This window comes from Papilio polytes, unplaced genomic scaffold, assembly GCF_000836215.1.
Source record: "Papilio polytes unplaced genomic scaffold, Ppol_1.0 DF823177.1, whole genome shotgun sequence".
Taxonomy (NCBI): Eukaryota; Metazoa; Arthropoda; class Insecta; order Lepidoptera; family Papilionidae; genus Papilio; species Papilio polytes.
Window position 1 is genome coordinate 1,081,835 of NW_013526027.1, and position 17,985 is coordinate 1,099,819.

At 33.4% G+C, this 17,985-nt stretch overlaps 1 protein-coding gene across 1 annotated transcript; it reads right to left on the bottom strand.

The window, feature by feature from the left end:
• Positions 1-8,182: 8,182 nt before the first annotated feature.
• Positions 8,183-12,788, bottom strand: LOC106105175 (protein sister of odd and bowel). Its single transcript, XM_013285426.1, has 2 exons — positions 11,601-12,788; positions 8,183-9,093 (listed from the first exon to the last, which is right to left on the bottom strand). The coding sequence occupies exons 1-2, from the start codon at positions 12,644-12,646 to the stop codon at positions 8,718-8,720; spliced, it is 1,422 nt and encodes a 473-aa protein (XP_013140880.1). The 5' UTR covers positions 12,647-12,788; the 3' UTR covers positions 8,183-8,717.
• Positions 12,789-17,985: the final 5,197 nt, after the last annotated feature.

A 17,985-nucleotide genomic window follows, 5' to 3' on the forward strand; every position in this document is an offset into this window, starting at 1 on the left:
TGAGTCGTTCAGGAGATCCGCAGTAACAAGTATGATTCTTCTATGCAATTTTAAGAAAGATCATAGATAACTTATTGCTAACTATGGAAAGCGTCTTTGTATACTCGTATTGAGCTTATTTTCATTTCAAAGACACAAAATAGTATGCGTAAATGTTAATAGAATGAATTCAAATATGATTATTTAATCCAATAAAATGTCTTACACGGTATTAGCGGAGTTTCACATCAATAAAGTCTTACGAACAAACTCCGATCACTATCGTGTAGGAAGGTGCGATTTGTATAAACAGAATTGCAAAATCCACTACAAAACGGCAATGGATTTTAGATTAAGACGAATCGCCTTGTTCAATCTTAACGTTTCCAATTTTCGTAATGTCTCCGACAGGCGCTGGTGTCGAATAAATCTATCATTGCAAATAACTGGATATAGTATTTGAATATTATAATGCAATGATAAAATACCTTAAATAGACAAGAATGTGGCCGCAAAGGAATCAGATTTACGTTAGTTACAGGTTATAAGGCGAATGGTAATTTACGTCTGTAACAAAATGGTTAAATAATGTGGTTTTAATACGATGTGGTATATTGTGGTAAGTTTGGATTTGTAAAAATTAATTGCTGATGTAAATGACTGAAGTATTCTTCTCTTTTTAAATAAAATAAAAAAGTAAAATATTCAGCAATTATGCTCATAAAAGTCATAGAGTATTGACAGAAATAGGGTATCAGGTTTCTTAGAGATTTTAATATCCTATCGATGTAAGGCATTGAATGTCGACAATAAGTTAAACCAATTAATTAATGTTTTTTTTACAACAAATGTTTCTTATAGCTACGTTTGCTTTGTAAAAATCACAAACCAACATACAGAGCTTTTAATTAAGTATTATCCTCTTTACTTTAATTAAGTTATAACATGTTCCACGTATAAAAGTGCATTTAAGACTGATCGGCTTAACTTCCGGTGTAAAATCTCGGCGCACGCGCAGGTTAAGCTCCGCCAATAACAGAGAGAGTTGGGAGGGAATGGGCGGAGTTTGCTTAAGACCCGCCTCCCGCCCATACCATGGTCTTAGCATTGTATTGCCAGATAATAGAGTCATATTCGACTGTTTGTGATACAAGCGTATCTCATATTTTGAAGTAATTACTTAAAAATGTCTGGTATATCTAATTTTGTAAACTTCTCTGGTAGTTAAGATTTTTAGTCAAAATCCTAATAAAGGTAATAAAAATTAAAAGTAAACAAAACGAAAGCGAAACCAATACTGCATATGTTAACTAAATTTATTTGGCATGTTTCATATTTATTATAATAAATTAAATTCAGTACATTAAAATAGACATGTTTTAGGAAATCCGTAAAACTTTTAATTCAAATAAAACGTAATGCTGAAAACTTTTTTTTTTCAATGCCATTTCAGTTATAATAGTGAAATTAAATAAAAATTTTGACTACATATTTATTTCTAATTGTAATTACAAATACATACGAAGAATTAAAATATTTTTAGTACACAATTAATGTATTTAATTAAAACCTTGAATTGATAATTTAAACCCGACGGCTATACTGAATGTAGAGTCAGGGAAATCCGCAGTGTTTCACTTTGAAAACAATTAGCTTGGAAAACTCCGCCTTTTACAAATAACCAATTAGCAAGCAGATATAAACTGAAATAATAATAAGCAATTAGCTAACTGATCGTCATTTTTTTTGTACAGACACATTTTAAAGCTTTCCTATTGGGTATTGTTGTTGTTGTTTCAATGCGTGCAAAACGTTCAAACAACTGTAGCATTTAGGATCGAACACTGTCAGATACCCCGACTGTACTTACACACTTATGACCGGTTTCCCAGCTACGTTTAACCATTCGTTTTTGGTTCGATAAATTCATGAAATATTTCTGAACTACGTAACATGAGTTTTACTTCGTTTAAATACAGAGCAACCAAAATGAGTGGAAACTTTAGAAACCCAGCATAAGTCACTCAGGATAGTTAAGTGGTCACTAAGGGGTAAGGCATTCAGGACATATTCTAATACTAAATGTACTCTCGAAAGACAAGAGAACTTAACGTCTTTTCGACAGTATGTGAATATATCAGTTGTCATAAGTTAGATGTTAAAATTTTGATTAAAATTAATTTATACGCAGTCACTTTAATCCATTAAAACATGGTTGTTAAATAGAACACATTATCGCATCGCACGCCGCTCCCGTACATGTTATTATTTCTAATGAGATAATTGCCACTTTATTCAACATGTTTATATTATAATAATCATAAAACTTCATACTAACTTAATGTTAACTTTTTATTGCTTTACGTCAAATTATCATATTCGTATTAGTGTATACTGTGTGCTTGATACTTTGACTGAATATTTTAATTATTATTTTTTTCTGTAAAAATCAAACGGTTTGAATTTTTTTAATTTAGAATGTTTGACATTATAAATGTATGTACTAAATTTCACTAATCTTTTTTATTGCCAAAATAAACTAACAAAGTTTAATAAAATTATTTCGTAAGAAAAACTGTTACGGTCTTATTATTTCTTCCGCAACGACTGCCTTATTTTAGTAACATATATAAACGGTTTATTCAAGGTACGAAATACAAACTAACTCCGTATGAAGCGGCAAAATCAGCTTAGATCAGTTCTGAGAACACGATCAACTTTTAATCGGATTTAGTTAGACGTTCGCCAAAAAAGGATGCCTCAAACTTAAAATATAGACAAATAATCGTGACTATCTGTGAGAAAATATTGTGCATTTATAATAATTAAAAACTATAGCCTAACAAATTAAAAAACAAAACTACGTCACGAAAAGATAACCTAAGTCTATAATAATTCACTACAACGCTTTAATATGTAGGAGATCGGCTTATAATCGAAAATTTAATTACTGGTAGTCGTCAAAACTCAATGTCAGTTATATGTGAAATCCGCGTATTTCCCTCAAAATACTGTAAGAGAGATGCCACACGGATTAACACGCGGTAACGGAAAATGAACTTGTGAAGCACATCATCACTGACAGTCTAAGTCATAGAGTTAAAGATAATACCATAAAAATACTGAATTATGTTACACTGTGTTCGTTGCAGCAATGTCTATTTGACGTACCGTGATATTCTATTAATTCCTATTTTGTTGCTGCGACATCGTAACGTTCGTGTGGCATATTTCTATAGACGTCGGTTAGCAGATGTGGTGGCGGTTGACCTCGCGATTTCGGACGCGACGCCGGTCACGATTCAAGCCCGTGCAAATTTTATCAACTGAGAACAGGTCACGCGCACTAGCGCGGCGTATAGTCGTACCCCGTATTGGTACAACTTAGACAACATGTTTGAGTATGACAGATAAACTGTGCCTTCGTTGAATTACTCATAATATTACCTGGGTATAGCTTATTAATGGCATTAAAAACTTAATAAAGAGTCTTACCATTAGAACGCATTTATTTATAACTTAAATATAGATAAAAGAATTAAGATATCACCGAACGTAATTAAAGAAAATTCCCTTAAGATGATTATTATTTACAAGATGGTCAAGTAAGTATCTAGACTAGCTGGTTTAAAACAATTTGTTATAGTACAGCCTTATATTTAATCGAGTACCTTTGGTGGTCTTTAACTATAAGCCTTCAAACACATCTATTACATTGACACTCGCTGTTTATAGCCAATAAAAGCGGTCAAATAATGAAGTAACGCGTCAAAGATTAAGTAACAGTTAGCGAGGTGTGTTAGAAACGGCGGACATTAAAATGGTAAGAGGTAATTTGTCAGGTGTTATCGGCGCAATGGCAAAGGACACAGTGTTTAGAGGCTGTGTACGCATCGTGTGCGGCCGCAGCCGATATCTAGCGGGCTATCGCGACGCCGTAACTGTCCGCGAGACACGATAGCGCGTGGGCAACGGACAAAGATGTCTAGACGCAGATGCGACAAATGTTTAAAAAAAAAACCATATGTTGACTGACAAATTGTCAACTAAATTTATTGTACATCATTCAATTATTGTACGGCTACAGCAAATAGTGATAATCTATACTATTATAATAAAGCGTAAACACATACTTCTTTGTTGCCTAAGATGTCAGCAATTACACCATATTTTTGAATAATTCTTTTCTTAATGAAAACCCATACACTTACGTCATGCTTAAGGCTATATATTTTCACGCCATTAAACTTAGGGGGTAAATATTTTGGATATGAACCCTAATGCGGGAAAGAGACCATAAGTTGCTGCCAACATCGAGAAAGAAAGATTGCTAAGGTTTGTCATGTCATGTCATGTCATTTTGATATTTGCTATTGATAATTTGGTAAATGTAAAAAAAAAGTTTTCATAATTTCATGCAGATGAAGCCGCACGGGAACAGCTAGTTAAAGATATAAAATAGTGTTATGGAAAGCTATACATATTGAATATGTAATTTGTAATTGTAATTTGTAATCTGTCAAAGTTATGTTGCCTACATACTAAAATCTATCTCGCTGTAAGGCCTTAACTGTATTTTATACATTAAATACTACCTCTTAAATGAAAATGACCTAAATATTGTCATCAACCTTTACAATTGAACCTTTGAAAATATCTTCAGAAAGAATAAAGTTTATACGAGAAGAAGCAGCAAAAGAAACTACAATATTTAAAATATACAATGCCAGTCTGTTTTATATTTAATCTATGACAGTTGCATTTAGCATATGCAAACGGCATTCACAATCACAATTGTCGCAGTTAATTCGCGCATTGCTGATAACGCGCCACTAGTGCTCGCAAGTTGAATGCCGAGTGCTCGCATCGAAATCCATTTGATAAACATATCATATGACATTAAATATGAATGAAATACACGCACTTAGAGACTAAGAAGGAAGCAAACTAACACTCAATTCTATTTTATGATAGCATACTAAGTTTGAATGTATAGGTATTTGTTACCTGGTAACTCTAGCACTGCTCTGATCGGGATGAAATTTGGAACAGAGATACATTAATGCCTTATCAACACTCGCACAGTTGCGGGTGACAGTTAATAAAATCAGTGAAACCATAGACAGATAAGTTTGGGTTCTTTTATACGTCTACAAATCTAGAGCCTAAGGATCATAACAACCATAGACAAACTGCATGTACTGTCCATAGATTAAGCAATGTTACAGACCATTTATGCTCTTGTTAGTTCTATAGATCGTATTTCTAATTCCATCACGCAAATGTGTTCTTACTACACATTTAATATCAAAGGTTACTTTTATAATAAAGGCATTGAAAGTCTCGTTGAAAAGCTATCGACACATAAAGACAAATAAGTCGAGTGAAACCGTGCTTAACACTCGAGACCTCGCGAACGCACGTTCGGAGCGCATTGTCAAAACACCTTATACAATTTCACGAGCGAGAAGTAAAAAAAAAAATCGCGTTGTTCTGTGTGTGGTCGTTGCGAATAAAAGCGCCCTACTAGTGCTGTGACATATGGTCTTGTATCGAAATCAGGTAACAAAAAGTGACATCATACTGTGCGAAATTATAACCTTTTTACAATTAATAACATATGTTTTACGTTTACGTCGTTAAGTTTTTGAGTCAATTTTTTTATTATAAATATTCACAATATTTTGACGAGTCGATTTTAACGACGAGTTGATTTTAAGAAAATTATTTGATTCGATTATCTATAGTTTTAAGTGGTATCCAAAATATTCAGAATGTGCTAAAAAAAATCAAATCGTATAAGAGCTATTCTCTATTGTCTTAACTTTGATCGTAAAAGTTAAATTAATATGAACTAAGTAGACTATGATTATTATATTTTGAAAGACTAAAAAAAAAATGATCATATTACTTTGACCAAAAATTGTAAACAACGTCGATACCAAGTTTTTCATCTTCAGCACATCACTAGTAAGCGAATTCGAATGATGTACACTTAAGAGAAAACAAATATTTTTCAAACACTGGTGATGGCAAACATAATCCTTTGTGACAATCGTCGGTAATATCGGTGTCACACAATGTGGTGCAAGTGAAAAGATAAAAAAAGGTAACTGCAAAAGGTACACTTTGTTTATCCCAGCGGGATTTCCGATTGGGGTGATTGCTATGTAATTTGTGAATAATACGAGTCTTTAAGGGCTTTGTAAGATATACAGTGCCATTATTGTCGCCGTGTTTAAAGAACGTCGATTAAGACCAGTCAAATTTATTTGGTAATTTTAATATTGGTTTAGCTCGAAAGATTTTCTGATATACTCGCTAAGAAAATGTCTATATTCTTGTACCCACCAAAGGGCTGTAACTGTTAATTTTAGTGTTATTATGACTTAAGAAAAACATATGGGTTTCAATCATTTTATTCAATGGGCGCCGCTTTACTTTTTAAATAAGTATTTATGTATTCTAAACAAAACAGCAGTAGGCAGTAGTAGTGTTGTATAAGACGTAGATTTGAAACAAGCGAGATAATCGATAAACACCTAATACACATATTTCTGTTAAAATCTTGATAAGTATAAAAAGTATCGATCGCATCCGTGACTTGAAAGCAATCAAGCGTGTGCCCCAACTGTCTAACCATAAAAAATAACGCAATCAAAAAACCACAAAAACCCGCCAAATCCGTAACGAATCACGCTGTTAAATTCGAATTTCGAATGCGAATATTTAAAAATATGACGGTTGTGTTTAGAGACGACATCGGCCCCCAAAACGACGGACTCAATTTGTTACCTTTTTAACACGTCATCAATTTTCGAAATCTAAGAGAAAAAAAAACCTCTTAATATCCATGTGGGCTTTTGTGAACGGGTTTTGTGTTAGAAAAAGAATTAAGCTTTATGTCGTTTTGATACACTCTTAAGAGTCTTTTGTAAGGGAGTATGACAATGGAGGTCCTTTTATTGATGTGGAAGTCTTTGATTTGGTACTATACGATCTCTGTTGAATTGAATCGATATTTCAAGCTCTTTAGGCGGATAGATCTTTTGTTGGTAGTGTCATTTCTTTTTTAGTATCCTTTACCTTTAATTAAACAAAAAAAGAAAGACTTCAATACATCGTTTGTGGTCTTCCAAAAAATTTTATATAATCTGTTCATACAGTTTTAATGTATTATATTTTTTCAAATACATATATAGTAGAAAGCTTTTTTAAATTACCTTCTCCAGTGAAAAGCGATTTTTATAATGGCGAATTGGCAATATGGCAAAAACATTGATTGGAACGTTTTTTATGAATCAAGTTTGTAGTAACGTTATTTAAACTTTACTTTACTGCCCTTAGATCGTGATATCGAGCTACGATGAAAACGAAGCAAGAAAAAAAACGTTATTAAACTTAGGGGTAAATAAATTGTAAAAAATCCTACATGGGCGAAAGGCACCATAAACTACAATCTGCCAACATCAAGGAAACAAATTTACCATGGTAAGGTAATTGATATCCAATGTCAAAGCCCTAAGTTGCCATTTGGGTATTTGATGTTTGACATTTGCAATGAAAAATTTGACAAATGTAAGCAATAAAATAGAGTTTTTATAATTTAATGCGGATGGAGCCGTACGGGGATAGCTAGTGTAAGAATACATTAATTTTCTCGAAACACTTTAAAAAAAATGTTTTTACAACAACTCTATGGCGTTTTTACAAAAAGGTAAATGCTGAAAATTTTTCATATTTTTAATACATTTTGCCTAATTCTATAACAATGGGTTTTATACCCCTTCCCCACCAGATTAACGACATTAACCAATTCCCTCTCACTTCCCCTCTTACATAATTACTTAACGAATGGCAAATAAAATTATTCAACGTCATTTTGGGTATCTTTTAGATCACTAGATACGATTGTTAAAGTTTATATCGAAGTGTAAAAAGGTAAAGAAAACAAGAATCAATATTATGAATTTAATTACATCATTCTCATACTTCTTATATTGTACAAAAACACTTCAGTCGGTTCTAAAAACAATTAAATAAAAACTGTCACTTTATAACTAATTATAAATCATAGAGCATACGCACACCTGAAACTAAACTGTCGCACAACTGTGTATATTCCTATGAGCTTATATGCACACACTACTCGATTGTTAGCTGTACAACTAAACAGTTGAATGGGCAACAGCTATCGACAATCGCACAACAGTTATGCGATAGTTTAGTCAAAGGTGTTCGCCTGCTCTTACATCATTATTATTAATATTCTTATATCTATGGACGGATGAATTTTACACGATGACTAAGGCACGTAATCTTAAATTTTTACATACATTTACAATATGAGATCAGATAATTTACAAGATTTTAAGAAATAAACATAAATATATCTAGTACCTATTTAAAAATAAATGATTCCAAATAATTTCGCTTTTAATGAAAGGTACCTTAACCAATCTATATGACAAAAGTTTACAGAAGTACAAAAATAATAGTAAACAATTTTTTTATTTGTACAGTAAACAAAAAAAAAAATGCCCTACTGACAGTCGTACTGCTTACTTAAGTATTCCCTTAGTGTTGTTCCTCCGAAAAATTTAAATTAAAGTTTGTATAAAACTTCACAAAGGTATAAAGTTTATAAACAAAATTGTTAATATGTATAGAGAAGGCACTTCTATAAAATAGTAATTCAGTCTTGATAATATAATCAATTTCGATACAATTTCATTACATTAATTTTCATCTTCAGTATCTAAACTATCGATTGGGAAGTTAGGATTCAATATTGGACTCTTTCCATTAGAACCACTGGGTGAAGTATTAACTGACGATATTCCAACAAGATTGTGCGTCAAACTGTGTCGTCTTAAATCACAATTCCTTCGAAACACTTTCCCGCAAGAAGAACAATTGTAAGGTTTGATATCAGTGTGTGTTAATAAATGCGTCTTGAGATTCGACCGTTGATTGAAACTTCTGCTGCAAACTGGGCATTTATGTGGAGATTCTTCCATATGTAGGATTTTATGAACAGCAAGAGTTCTCGATTGACAGAAACCTTTGCCACATTCCATGCATTTGAACGGCTTTTCCTTGGAGTGAATATATCTGGAATGAAAATAAATATATTAGCTTCGAATAATTCAAATAAATAACAATTACCAATGTTAAAAATAATATGGTACAAAAAAGGCAGTCACAAAATTAAATTAAAATTAAGCCTGAACACCCTAAAATGTATCAGTAACAAAGTAAACCAATATGATAATGAAGAAAATGCATATAAAAATTCCAAAGGTATCGATGATTTTAATATTAATACAAGTCAATTATTTTGAATTCAATAAAATTGATATTCGAAACAAATCATAAGGCAATGAATTCATAATGAACAGCCTATAATTAACACGCTATAACTGTAATCAATAATACTGGCTAGGAACAAGCATTCTTGTTACCAAGTCAATAAATCTAAATAGCCTAAACAAACACACCCGAAGCCATCTATATCTGTAGGTTTCCACTGACTTATAAAACATATTATCGTCCTTCTCATTCCCTTAAAGAAAAGCGTCACAGCAATATGTTTCAATACAATGGAATTCCACGGTAAGGATTACATGTTCGATGTAACATTATACGAGTAATAATCGAGATTAGTTTGTGACGATAAAGAGCGGTAATGAATGGAACAGGATTCCGATATTAAAGCTATGGCGTTAGAAACATAGAGATGAGATCATCACAGAAATGTTACAGACAACGACTTAATATAAACTTATCCCGAAATATTATTGAGAAAATAAGATACAATGTTAATTTATATCAGAAACTTTGTAAACAAACTAACGCCTTTTAGTACAGGCGGCGGACAATTTGTACAAATTGAGAGAATCTTTAAGTGAAATACTAACAAGAAAAGCTAATGCATATCATAAACAAATTATTAATTTAGGTTTCGGTGTTGTTGTAGATAAAATAAAATCCAGATAAATTTGAAATTTGATCAGTGTTCATAAATAAGAGTGATTGAAATTTAAAAAAATGTTAGATTGCACGTAACATATGCAAAATACCAATCATTTATCAACCAAAAACAGACTATTTTAAACATCATGTTTTATTATTCCTTTTGTATGCATTATTAATAAGAAAATAACATCATCCAGTAACGCTATATGATTATAATAACAATGATTTCAAAACAAGCAATAAATTAATTCGATTTCAAATATAAAAAAAAAACAATTGAAGTTCGAGAACCGAACCCTAATTTTGTATGCGAAGAATATTTACTACGGTTTTATTAGTTTTTTTTGTAGTCCATATTAATCCTCACGTCAGGATCACCACGTGCTTTGTTATGGCCCATCGGAGTCTCGCCTCGGTCCATTATAATGTATCGTGTCAACGGACATCGATTGAACATCGACAGGCCCGGCCCGGCCCGGGTTAACCCTCCGGCGTCTACACCAAATTTATTTTATTGCCGTTGAGATACGACAATTCGAAAGGAAATCTTGGAGGGGACAGGTGTTAAAAATTCAACACCTTTACCATTTTTTTGGTTCGGACCTCGTACAGATAAGTAGAGAAATAGATTAACGCAGATTAAATGTTGTTGTAAGCCTTACATACAATAAATGTAATGGCATTATTTATCGACAAACAACGTTTGGAATTTGTGTTGTTTTAGGGCTGAATTAGAGTTGTATTGGTCGTGTTTTTTTATTGAAAGAGATATTTTAAGATTAAAGAGATATGCGCGCGGATTTATTGAGAATCCGAAGACGGAAAGTAAAAGGATAAAACAAGATTAAATTAAAACATCGGGTCAGAGATTAGCGGTGGTTTTGTGAAATAATTTACGAGCGTGACGGACGAGCCGCTGATAACATCTGCTCGAGCGATACTTAACCCTTTTTGTTTTAAATATTTTTCTTCACCTTCATAACTCAATGCTTCATAACTTTTTGCTTTTAGCAGTCGAAACTGAATCCTACTATTGTTACCATTTATTTCTACATAAATGTGGTGTATTATTTATTCCATTATATAAAATTGTTTCCATCTTTCTGATAAAAATGAAATCTAACAAAAGTATCAAATGTCAAATAATTTAATACTTGAAAACATCTATAAACTAAATTTATCTTTACTTCAGAGATATTGGCGTTAGTTACTATTTTAAAAGCCTTGTTGTTGCAACATTCGGTGTTCAAGCTTTGATAAGTGGAATGGAAACATAAATTGACTTCTCGCGTCAATTCTATTATCTACAAATACGAGTATAGTAAAGCAATTCAATAGAATAAAAATACATTGTAATAATAAAACGTTACATATTAACTTTATGTATGACAAAAAATATTACTTCATAACAAAAATGTATGTACTACTTAACCGGAAATAACGAAAACTACGTATTGAATATTCCCGGTCGCGGCAACTATTTTGAACTTTAAAGTTCAAAGTAAATAGGAATTGTAACTAAAAACTTACGTAAAAGTTAACTTAAAATAAAAGAAGTATTGATATTATAACCTATTAAAAGATAAGATAGAAGATACTGGAATAAATGTTAATAATAAAATTGTAATAAAAAGTTTCATTACCTGTGGTCCCTGAGATGATCTTGCCGTCGGAAAGCTTTGCCGCAAATGTCACATGAGTAAGGTCTCTCGTCCGTGTGCGTTCGTTCATGTATTAGTAAGTTGTATGATTTTGTGAACTGTCGATTGCAAAACTTGCAGATAAATTGTTTCTTTGTCCTAGGGCCGCTTCCTGTTGTCTTCTGTTTATTTGAAATACTGCTTCCCGTTGAAGATGTTGAACTGTTTGTTGATTTTGAACTGGAGGAGTTAGAAGGCTGTGGAGATAATGGTGGTTGGGTCGGACTGCCATTCATTTGTTGCTGGTACATCGCGTTCATTAGCAAACTAGGGTATCCGTTATCTAAATTTTGTGAACTATATCCATAACCTTTTGATGTAGATTCTAGATGTTGCTCTAAAGTGAATTCATCCTCATTGTCCAATAAAGCTAGGTCCTCCTCGACTTCTTCTGATAAATCAACATCCTCAGCAGCAATAGCATCAGATAACGGGTATTCTTCAGGTGTTTTAGGTGAAAATTCTCTAGTATTTTCTGATACATCGACTTCTGTTATCTTTGCGCTCGCGGTTGCTATTCTTAAGATGTCTTGTTTTGAAGTTGAATTATTCTCGGTGACGTTTGATTGATTTGAATTTCCAACGGTCGATACAGAAGTTAAACGCTGCAGTGTTAAATAAGATTCTAGTGCTTGGAGATTAAGTGCAGCTGCAGCTGCAGAGTTAGACGGCAGCAAGGCCGCTTGCTGCAGAGAATTCATCATTGCATTTTGCAGCGATAAAACGACTCCTTGCAATGACCGTTGCAACATATTTTCTTGTAGGAGCGCTGCAGACGCTATTGATAAGTTTATATTCGAAGGAGATAAACTGCTAGCCTTACTTGTTATTCCTTTAGTATCGTCGATCGACGAGGGTTCGACAGTCAATCCACTCATATCCGGGGAGGGCTTGTTGTCTTGAATCTGCAGATTATTCTTCAGCTTGATGATAGCGCTCTCCAGCGAGTTTAGTGTGGTCTTGGATCGCGAGGAGCTTTGCTCTTGCATATTGTAGAATGAACTAAGCGTTGAATGTCATATGAGCACTTGTGTGTACACGTGGTGCGCTAGAGGCGCGGGGAGGTGCGGGGCTGGTGCGTCGCGTGCGCGTGCGCTGTGCGCCGAGCGAAGCGCGGGCGTGTAGCGTGCGAGGTGGTCGTGCGGCGCGGCGCGACTGAGCCGGCGGCGGCGCCGCGCCCCCGCCCCGCCCCGCGCCTCCCCGCACCTCCCCGCGCTCTGCCCGCCTCACAAAAGCTCTCTATTTTAGGCAACTCTTTGTACTTAGTAATGGTCACCTCACGCCGCCTTAACGACAGACACGTCCATGAGAACGATGTTCCAGATTTGTTGTAACCCTTACGAGTGTAATGAGATTCTGAATGGATTTGTTGGGCTATGGGAAAACAATGTTCACAGCTATCGGTCGACTCGTTTTGTTAGTGGGTCAGAAAGAGCCTGTGCTGTGTATGTAATATTTGTTTTTATTTGTAAAATTATTCATATTAAAAGTTAGGGATAAAAGTTAGGAATCTTTTCTTAAGTACGTACACACATAAGATAATTAAAAATATTAATTATCCTGTGGTAATACAGTCATAAAAATGAGATAAAAGTCAAGACAAAAAGTGGACATAAACCAAAACTGTGAGCTTTGCAAATGTCCCCTTCGTGTTTATACACTGCGGACAAAGCTTTTTAAAGACATCATTTTTGTTGCAGGTGGTTTTATAGTCAAGGTGTATAATAAAAGCTTAACTCATTTTGTAAACTTGTTTGATGCCAATATTACGTCATATCATAAGTATCTTATATTAGTTAAAATTATGGACAAACATGGGTTGCTGTTTATCAGGCATATTTACATCTGATTTAAGTAGTACATTAACATATACAAAAGTTACAAACTAAGATCTAAAATAGGTTTCTATTGCTCACTATTTTTATTGCTAAGCACTATTTGCAAAGTAGCAAATAAATCAAATTTATATTATCTTTTCTTTCAAGTTACTTCTACATATCATTATAAGTGTATTCAGAATTAACAAAGAAATACGCACAAAAAGAACAGAATCCTCTGTACACATGTGTTTATTACTTTTGTCGGGTTAAAATTAAACGGATGAGCACATAATAATATTTGCTTACGTTTGTTCTTTGAGCATTTACAAAGTAAACATCGTTTAATAATTCGACACATGTTTTTTGTATTCAACAATCTTGTTAATTAACTCAAAGGTTTTCCTTACTAATCTAACATTTGGGATGCTAAAGCATTTGTTTGCAGTTGAAAATTTGTCCAGAAATTCAATATTAAACATTCAGTTTTATACAATTTCCTCAATTATGATAAAGAGCGTAAATCGGAGATAAAGCGTCTAGTTTCTGTAATTTCTCGCACTGCAGTCACGGCTGCCGACCAGAGACAATGCCCCATGCTCCAATAGAGCGTGAAAATTGCAACAATTGACATGGGAAACAGGAAAATGGACCGGAGATGCGAACGTCTTAGTAAAAGGTCCGATAGTCTTACATACTTATTTTGTGCAGTAAAGAAATCAGTACACAAATATCCCAACGAGGTAACGATAAAACAAAAGACGGTACTGGTTAACTAGCAACTAAGAGTAGGTAAGAGTTTATAATTTGAGGTCCAAGCGGAAAAGCTAAATCACACTATATGCCTGAAGTATTTGATAATACTTGTAGCCTACAAACACAAGAAACAAAAATTGCAATGCTCAGCTTTCTTTTACTATGAATCTCACATTGGTCTTCATCATCCTCCTTATCCTACTCCCGTAGGGTCGGCAAAACAGGTGTTTGTCCTCTAAATAACTCTATCATACGTCATTGCAGTCATCACTCCTTTTTGATCATGTCACCTTTCACGCAGTACATCCATCTTTTTCTAGGACTTCCTCTACCGGTGTACCCTTCCACACTCATAACTAACGTTCACCTTGTAACATGCGATTCATCCTTCACATTGGTCTTCGTTAAAACTATACCAGTTATAAGAGACATGAGAACATACATAATAAGTAAGTAGATGGTTTTTGTAGTTCTTGCCTTGTTGACCTTCTAATCTCTGGCAACGGTTTACCTCAAGTGACTTAAATGTCTGGACATTTTATATTTTATTTCTTCATTTAAGATGGTTTAGACGAAATTGTGCTCTATAGAGGTCGGTTGAAGTTGTTTAGTGGACAGGCGAGCTAATTCACCGGCATTAGCGGCTGCAGCACGAGTCCGTTCTCACGGCGCAGCGCCCGGGGGCACCGGGCGCGCACGACTCCCAGCGCCACATATAAAATTAATTTATCTATAACCAACTAAAGCTATGCTTGTGCAGAAAAACTTTTACGTGGGCATTGCTTTTGATTTATATATTTTTGAGTTTGTGACTTCTTTGTTTAAAAACAAAGCCGTTAAATAATGTAGTGTTAAAGACAAACAACTCATGGTTTTTTTTTAAGCAGATCTCGAACCAAATCAATATGTAAATTTTGCCTCTGCGCAGGCAGTAAGCAAAGACATCAAAAACTCAATTTTAATAGTAAAATTTTTCAAAACAAATCCATAAAAAATAAATAGCATTGCAAGCCAGTTCCATTGAGTTTATTTAAACAAATGTGATTGTACACAGCGCGGTGTTTACGACGATAGAATTAAAGGATCGAGAATAAATTATATTCAATCTGAACTTTAAAAATAAATAGACATTATCTTTAAATTCCTTGTTCTCAGCACCTTTGGTTTCAACAGGATTAGAACCTTAACTGGGAACGCGTGATAGAATTAAGCAGTCGTTGGTTTGAGCTTTCTCCTCGCTATCGCGTGATTTACTAACTTGCCAAACACGCTGTTTGGTTTCCGTTGGTTTTAGTAGGAACGGTTAATTGCCCTACGGTCGTTGAGATGAGTTTTTATGTACGTTGTAAATTATTGAGCATTTTAGTTTAAGCTCGTCTCTTATTACCGTTTCTTGTTTTTAAGTTATTTTTGATTGATGCTTGAGTAATTTTGTAAAGTATTTTTGGCTTTCGATTCGACAGTAACTGTTGTACCGTTTATTTTATTATAGTATCATGAATGCATAATTTATTCCTAAGTTATCTTTTTAAAGTTTACTTTTTTAACATAAAATAAATATTCCAAAACTTAATGGGTGGTCAAAGTTACTTTCGCGTATTATGTTGTTGTAAACGCATACTTAATTTATTTACAAAATTATATTTCTAATAAATAATTGTTCTATTTTTTATTTTATATTTTAGCTACGAGCGTGCGCACACTTTTGACTAAAGTTATCGGTTGTCGATTGTTTCGCAGTCAATTCAGTTGTTTAGTTGCACAACTAAAAATTGAGTAGTGTGCCCACTTCCATATTATTATTCCTATTACATATTCCTTAAACAGTTGTGTGATAGTTTAGTTTCAAGTGTGCGACCGCTCTAAGACCACCACTATTCAGTGTTATGATGAAATCAGTTGGTAGTTTCACAAGCTACTTTGACAATTGTATAAGATCGATTTATCAGTTTCAACAGTAAGTAGTGCGTAATTGAAATTGCGAGCGTTATCTGATCGAATTAGAATATTCATTAGTCGATCTGACAGTTACCAAATCGATACACGACAACCCCACGACCTTATATTTCTACATATGTCACGGGAAAAACGTGCACTTCGCCTGTTTATAATTTGCCTAGACAAATCAAAGCAATTAAACACTCTCTTTTAAAATTCATATAAATTATTCGTTAATGAATTGGATAGTTTGTTAATGAACTTGTTTGTTATAAAATTTTCAGGTTTTTCACCATTTGCCTAGGCATTAAAACGAATGGAACACTATTTGCCGGTGACAAATAATATTGTAACACGACTACTTTAGTAGTCGTATGTGACAAGAAAATATATCACACAGTGATAGCATTTTATAATTTTCAAGTCAATCATTATCATTAGCTGCTTTTTATACATATTCTTAATTCAATTTAAAACTATAAACATCTTTGTAACAGTAGGGGTTCAAGGTGATAAATGAATTTTAAAAACTGGTTGTTGTTAATATCTTTTTTGGTTTGTTCTTTTATTTTTATATGGAGTAAAATGAAAAGTTAGATAACACATAAATTTATAGTATTAAAAGAATTTTTATTTATTATTGTTACGATCTATGTCTTCTCAATGTGATGTCATCAGTCTAGACATTTTGATAAGCACTTTTAAAAATAAAATCAAACATCGCGTATTTAAACAAACAGATTTATTAGCTGGACGATACAATAAGGTTACGATATAACAAGAAATTTCTTTCAACTCTATATAGAATTTTCTCGCCCACGTCCAGCACGCGTTATTTTGGCTTAACAAATAATTAATGAAACCAATACTTCAATTTGCATCCTTATTTTTATTATTCTACATTTAAAAGTATATTGAACAAATTGAAGAATTTAACTAGCGTAAATTCAAAAAACTCTAAATTCTGGTAATCTCCTCCAGACTTAGACTCCAAAGTAGCTTTAAGAATAATTCGACAGTGCACACCTCAACAATCACTGCCGCACCTCTACATTCATTCTATAATCTATGCCACGACTCAACGATAACACCTAACATTGAATAAGACCTTATACCTGATAATAGTCTGTATATCTTAGTGTAAGATGGTCTTGTCCGCGAGTCCTGAATGAGATGGTGATTCTAGGTATCTTGTTAATAGATAGCCGATATCGGAATTAAGTCTCGAGCGTGTATCTCTGCATTTTTACTTGCTTACACACCTCAAGAGATAACGATGCACGTTTCAAAGAAAGATGGATTTGTTAATTAAAATTTGACGATATAAGTTCTAGGTACATCTATTGAAAATGAAAAATTTATTAGTGTAACAATAGATGATACAAGTTTTTTCTGATGTTAAAATTTAAATATCCGATTGGTACTTGAGATAGGAAGTCCTTTTGCTTCAGTATACATTATGTTGTAAAGTATATCACAGTGCACAATCTCTATATTGTACAAAACAAATTATAATCAAATGAAGAATTTACTCAAAAGTATACAAGAAAGTTACTATAAAAGGAAATTTGTGTTTAACAAAGTTGCAAAAAAACACATCATACTAATATTATAAATGCGAAAGTTTAGATGGATCTTTGTTAGAGTTTGTCGCCTAAACTGCTTAACGGATTTCTAGGAAATTTGGTATAGATGTACAGGATATTCTGGAAGAATACATAGGGTACTTACTTTTGTTTTCTTTTTTAATTCCACGCGAACGGAGTCTCGGACGAAAGCCAGTAAATTACAAAAAAATACATTAGGAAAGTATGTAG